This window comes from Triticum aestivum, chromosome 4A, assembly GCF_018294505.1.
Source record: "Triticum aestivum cultivar Chinese Spring chromosome 4A, IWGSC CS RefSeq v2.1, whole genome shotgun sequence".
Lineage (NCBI taxonomy): Eukaryota > Viridiplantae > Streptophyta > Magnoliopsida > Poales > Poaceae > Triticum > Triticum aestivum.
In genome coordinates this window covers 625,480,180-625,486,041 of record NC_057803.1, presented here as the reverse complement: position 1 = coordinate 625,486,041, position 5,862 = coordinate 625,480,180, and the positions used below count along the sequence as shown (strand labels likewise).

General features: G+C 45.4%; 1 protein-coding gene across 2 annotated transcripts; it reads left to right on the top strand.

Annotated features, from left to right (window-relative positions):
• Nucleotides 1-421: 421 nt before the first annotated feature.
• Nucleotides 422-4,050, top strand: LOC123087719 (ATP-dependent zinc metalloprotease FTSH 5, mitochondrial). Of its 2 annotated transcripts, XM_044509816.1 has the most exons (7): nt 452-658; nt 776-1,081; nt 1,332-1,419; nt 1,602-1,754; nt 1,838-2,181; nt 2,279-2,755; nt 2,832-4,050. In XM_044509816.1, exons 2-7 carry the CDS (start codon nt 1,049-1,051, stop codon nt 3,768-3,770), a joined length of 2,034 nt encoding a protein of 677 aa, XP_044365751.1. In that variant the 5' UTR covers nt 452-658; nt 776-1,048; the 3' UTR covers nt 3,771-4,050. The 2 variants fall into 2 exon arrangements, with proteins under 2 accessions (XP_044365752.1, XP_044365751.1); XM_044509817.1 differs by lacking the exon at nt 776-1,081 and having other exon boundaries at nt 422-658.
• The last annotated feature ends 1,812 nt before the right edge of the window (nt 4,051-5,862 follow it).

Genomic DNA, 5,862 nt, shown 5'->3' with positions numbered 1-5,862 from the left:
ACATGGTATAATCTTATCGGTCAGCCCCCCAGGAGTGATAAATCGGACGATAAATCGTTGAACATGGCTTTGTATGAACGGGCCAGTTTTTTTCGAAGCTCAATAACAAAAACGAAGTAATTATTACTTTAAACAAGCGTGCGCCAAAAATTAGTACCAACTAGGAATCGGATAGTAAAAAGAATCTTAAAATCAAAAATAATAATATAAGTGAAGGTATTTAAAAAATCGAAGAAACACACCTTAAAGATATAGATATAGATATAGATCTAATGAGATGGACCTACAATATTTGTGTGACTGGAATTGTTTTCATAGAAAAACGTCAATGCTGGAGTGCCCCGCATTTGACGCGTGACACTTATCAATTGAGTATTTTTTGGAGCCAAATATCTCAAAGGTTTTTTATTCTTAAAAGTATTTTAAAGTGGACTCTGAAAAGTCATGGCATTCTAAAAGATGCGTTCTGTTTGGTCGGCTGCTCCCCGGAGCGAGCTCCCCAACGGCGGCCACGCCGACGACGCAGCGCCACCACCCCCCTGTCCCTAGCCCGGCCGCCGGGGCCGCGATGCATCGATGCGGCGCGCGGGTCCCTGCTCGCAGCCGGCGGAGAGAGCGCGCGGAGCACTGCTCGTGACGGCCGGCCTCACAGTCGCAGGTGAGCTCCGCCACCAGATCCGGCTCCGGCTCCGGTCCATGCCCTTCTTCCCCAGATACGGCGGCGCGTGTTTCCGAACCAAATCCTCAGTTACCCGTTGAACCGGTTTGGGTGTAGAGTCGGATCCGGGCGATTCGAATGTGCGGATTCTTTGCGTGGATCAGGCGTGATTCGAACTCTCTCCTCAAGCTGCAATCGATTCGAGTCCGGCTACGGAGTTCGTTGTCGTTGCCGTTGCCGTGCAGGTTTGTGCGTAGAATGTTGCGCGTCTACCACTTAGTCTCGAGGGATTAACAGCAGCAATACGAGGCAGGCAAAAACACGCACACTTCGAGCCTTCTCTTCTCATATCTCCGGCAGCACGTCCTGCTCTGTCCTGTCCTGTCCACCATGACCATGGCCGGCCGGCTCGCGTTCTCCAGGGTATTTCTTCATCTGTCTTCCTATCTGATTCCCCTGTGCTGCCATTTCGTTATGATTTCGCTCTGTTCTTTGGGTTCAGGAGGCTGTTCCTCTGTCCAACGGAATACATGTTAACTGATGCTGAAACTGCAGCTGCAAGGCAGTGCCTGTCCTGCGTTTCGGATCGATGCCACTCGTGTTAATTCATGGGTTGCGATTGCCGTTGCCGTTGTTTACGCCGTGTTAATTTCTGCGTGTATTTGTCTCGCAGGCTGCCAAGCATGTTGTGGTTGTGGCTGGGGCGACGCGTTCATTTCCTCCCTTCAGGGCACCTGCTGCAAATGCACCTTCTGGAGCAGGTATCTTATATGGCAGCTATGCTTCTTTTTTCACCACACACATGAACTACAGCCTTGATCGGTATCCTTTTGTGGACCTGCCACTAGTCTTATTACTCTGCATTCGACCATGCCTTTTTTGGTTGGTTGTTGCCACTGAGGTTGTAAGTTTCTGCTTGTGGTTTGGTGCTCAACCAATGCAGGCAGTCTGCTTAGGAATATACAGCAGAGGTACCTATCAAGCTTTGTTGGTCAGAGGGTACGGTGCGTGCACTATGGCGTCGCTTCTCTTTCTAAAGAGAATCATAGAACTGATCCAGAAAGAGTTATGCAGAATTTCAAAATGCTAAATAGAGGTAACTGCCTTTTCATATGTCACGGTTACTAATTTAGGAGTAGGATGAGCTTTTTACCCACATCTTTTCTGTTCTCTATGCAGGAATTTCAGGTGCAGCAAGGGAGGAAGGACATGTTCTCAGTACAGCCAGTGCGCCCTTTTATTTAGTAGATAAAGACCTACTTAAAAGGCAGCTTCTGCGTACCTGTGGAGGCCTCGTAGTCTCTGGCTTTACAATCTATGGCGTTAAGGTTTTGATTGACAGTTACGTTAAGGCTGTCAAAGATAGTTACACGAAGTTTGTGGCTGTAAGTGTCGACAACACAGAACTTGACGACACGGAAGAAGATGCCACGGATTTAAGCACAAAATTCAATGATGTAAAGGGGGTTGACGAAGCCAAAGCTGAACTCGAGGACATAGTTTACTACCTACGAGATCCCGACGTGAGTGTGGTATTACCATCGACCTGCGTGCAGGCGTTTCAATCCAACAATTATTTCTCGGTGCCGAGTTGTTGATCTAGTTTTACATTCTTTGCAGCATTTCACACGCCTTGGTGGCAAGCTTCCGAAGGGTGTTTTACTTATAGGCCCACCCGGCACAGGGAAGACCATGTTGGCAAGGGCTATGGCTGGGGAAGCTGGCGTCCCTTTCTTTGCGTGTAGCGGCAGTGATTTCGAGGAGGTGTATGTAGGTCTTGGGGCTAAGAGAGTGCGGGAGATCTTTGATTCAGCAAAGCAGCTGTCTCCTTGCATAATATTCATCGATGAAATTGATGCGATTGGTGGGCGCAGACACGCAGGAGGTTCGACGTTGGCAAGTCAGACCCTGAACCAGCTGCTTTCTGAGATGGATGGTTTCGAGCAGAATGACGGGATAATTGTGGTTGCAGCAACCAACTTCCCCCAGTCATTAGACAGCGCCCTTGTCAGGCCTGGGCGTTTTGACCGTCAAGTCATTGTCCCTATTCCAGATGTTGAGGGCCGACGGCAGATCCTTGAGGCTTACATGTCAAAGGTATGTATATAAGGCTTATTTTTTGCAGCCTCTGATGCGAGGCTTTGACCTTAACTCCATGAATTCTTCTATGCAGGTGTCTACAGCCAAGGGTGTGGATGTGATGACCATCGCGAGGGGGACGCCTGGGTTCTCAGGTGCACACCTTGCAAGCCTAGTGAACGATGCCGCCCTCAAAGCTTCCATGGATGGAGCAAATGCTGTTGGGATGGATCACTTTGAGTACGCCAAGGACAGGATCATGATGGGCAGTGAGCGCAAGTCGATGGTGATATCTGATCAATACAGGAAGATGATCGCATACCATGAGGGTGGGCATGCCCTTGTTGCTATCCTCACGGACGATGCCGACCCTGTTCACAAGGCCACCATTATGCCTAGGGGATATACTCTTGGCATGGTGGCGCAGCTGCCGGGGGAAGACAGCGAGCTCGAAGTCTCGAGGAAGCAGATGCTGGCGAATTTAGATGTCTGCATGGGAGGGCGGGTGGCCCAGGAGCTTATATTTGGAGAAGCAGGGGTTGGCACAGGTGCCTTGTCTGATCTTAGACAGGCAACTCAGCTGGCGACAAAGATGGTTACCAGGTATGGAATGAGCAAGCGGGTCGGCCTTGTTACCTATAGCAATGACGACGATGTTGGCGGTGGCAAGACGAAGAACATGAGCGGACGAACGTCAGAACTGGTTGATGAGGAGGTGAAAGCACTGTTGGACAACGCTTACAAGAATGCCAAAACGCTTCTCACGAAGCACAACAAGGAGCTCCATGCGCTGGCAAATGCCCTCCTGGAGCATGAAACTCTCAGTGTTGACGCGATCAAGAAACTAGTTTCGACAGCACGACAAGGGGATTGTCCTAGCAGTAGCCAGCAAAATCAGGGAACACCTCCTTGTGACGAGATCTCGAAACTAGTATCGACTGAACAACAAGAAGATGGTCATAACAATAGCAAACAGGATCAGGTAACACCTTCTCCCACTGGTAACGAGTTCAAGGAATCAGCAGGTAGATGATCCTAACAATGGTCAGCAGAATCAGGGAACACCCTCTCCACCCTAGCCTTGGAGACACTTATACAGGAAGAAATATTTCTTTGCCTGATAGATACTACAGAGCAATGCGTATTTTCATCTGGCATTTGTTTCTCAAGTCTGAAGAGAATGCGACGTGTTTTGTACTTCTGCATACTGTGTTCTGAACCAGCAAAACCTCCAGTCTTGTGCATCAAACATGAATGTGCCCCAAGATTTCTATTCAGCAGTGTGTAAATACAATTTAATACATTTCCCCCCAGCTGCAAAACGTAATAAAAATACCATAGGTCCTTTGATAAACGTATCATGTGTGCCAGTGTTTAACTGTAAATCTGTAACCTATTGTCTGCATGTGCAAAGAAACAATGCAAGACATGATGAGCTAGTCTCTGATCATCTGTGCAAGTAACATAATAAGTCGGGAAGGAATGCACATTTGTAATCATGCAAATTATCATATATAATATGATCATGTAGTTATAATTCACCACATAACACCATATGGATCACAGTCATGTTAAGCATGTGAGAGGACATGCTACATATCGCTACAAACCCCTAGCCTAGAGATGAACTACTCACATCATCACGGGAGCAATAAGGATTGATGTTGATGATAGAGGCGACAATTCCTTCCTCCGATAGAGTAGCGGAGTAGCGGAATATGACTTCAAATTGGATCACTATGGAACAAGGCGGCAGAATAACAATATGTGGTAAATATGTCAAATTTTTTTGAGGTATTTATGAGCCAGGGGCGAGAACCTAGGTGAGGTGATGCATCCAGGCCCCACACACCCAGCCCTAGGGCATGCCGCCATGGCGTGTGGGCCATGCGCCGCCGAGGTGGCCTCCTGGTGCAAGACTTCTTTTGAGGCGGCCTGTTTTCAAATTTCATTTTTTATTTTTATTTTCTTTTTTCTCCTTTAAATAATTTGGTACTTCAAAAAGTTCCAGAAATTTGAAAAGATAATTTTCAAATAAAATGTTCAACAAATTCTAAAATATTTTTGAATTCAGTTTGTATCTTTTGTAAGTATGTTCACATATTCTAGAAATGTTCGCGATTTTTAAAACAAATGTTTGGGAAATCAAAATAAGTTCATGATTTTAATAAAAAGTTAGTGTATTAAAAAATGTTAAGTAAATTGAACAAAATGTTTGCCTAAATGTTATCGGTGATGCAGCAAAATGTTGTCATAGCGTTTGGAGAATTTTTTTCTGTTGCAATGTACGGGCCCTTCTGGTAGTAGTAGTAGTAGTAATAATAATAATAATAATAATAATAATAATAATAATAATAATAATAATAATAATAATAATAATAATAATAATAATAATAATAATAATAAGGGTTACTGCTTCTGGCAGTATGTCACCAAAATTTCCTGCAAAATTGCAAAAAATTATCCACCAATGCCACCTATATTGGCTCTGTTTGGTTCAGCTTTTATCGCCGGATTCCGCTGTCGCGCAGCAGAATATGAACCAAAGGGCGAACCCAGCAGAATCCGATTCCAGAAATCCGCTGCCAAAATCTGAACCAAAAACGGAAGCAGCCCAGGACGTGCTTTCCAAAATCTGATTCCGATGCGGGCCAAAATCTGAAAAGGCTGTATCAGCTGGTTTGCCAAATGATCTATATCTTTTTCAAATCAGATTTTTCACAACTGTTTTTTCACAGCAGATTTTTCACAGCTGCTTTTAGAAATCCACAGCCGAACCAAACAGGGCCATTAACTGATAAAAAACGTTCCAGACAGGTGAACCCCTGCCTGGGCCGGTCCATGCAGTAGAAACCTTTTATACTGCGCTCTGCGCGCTGGGAGAAGACATAACACGTCTGTTTGGGCTGGCCCATGTCCGGGCGTCCTGCTTTTATATTTCGTTTTTTATTTTCCGTTTTTTCTTTTCCATCTTAGGCCTCCTTTGGTTCATAGGATAGGAAAATTATAGGAATAGGAAAGTCATAGAAAATGAGATGACATGCATCTCAAATCCTATGAGTAGGAATAGGAAAGAAGATGTCCTTTGTTTCACAACATAGGATTTTTTTCATTGAGTCTAGGCT

Bases quoted from the DNA above. Each gene is read 5' to 3' on its own strand.
- LOC123087719 (XM_044509816.1), top strand. From the start codon at position 1,049: ATGACCATGGCCGGCCGGCTCGCGTTCTCCAGG. The intron at 1,420-1,601 runs GTATCTTATATG...CAACCAATGCAG, and splicing joins AAATGCACCTTCTGGAGCAG to GCAGTCTGCTTAGGAATATA. The intron at 1,755-1,837 runs GTAACTGCCTTT...TTCTCTATGCAG, and splicing joins TTTCAAAATGCTAAATAGAG to GAATTTCAGGTGCAGCAAGG.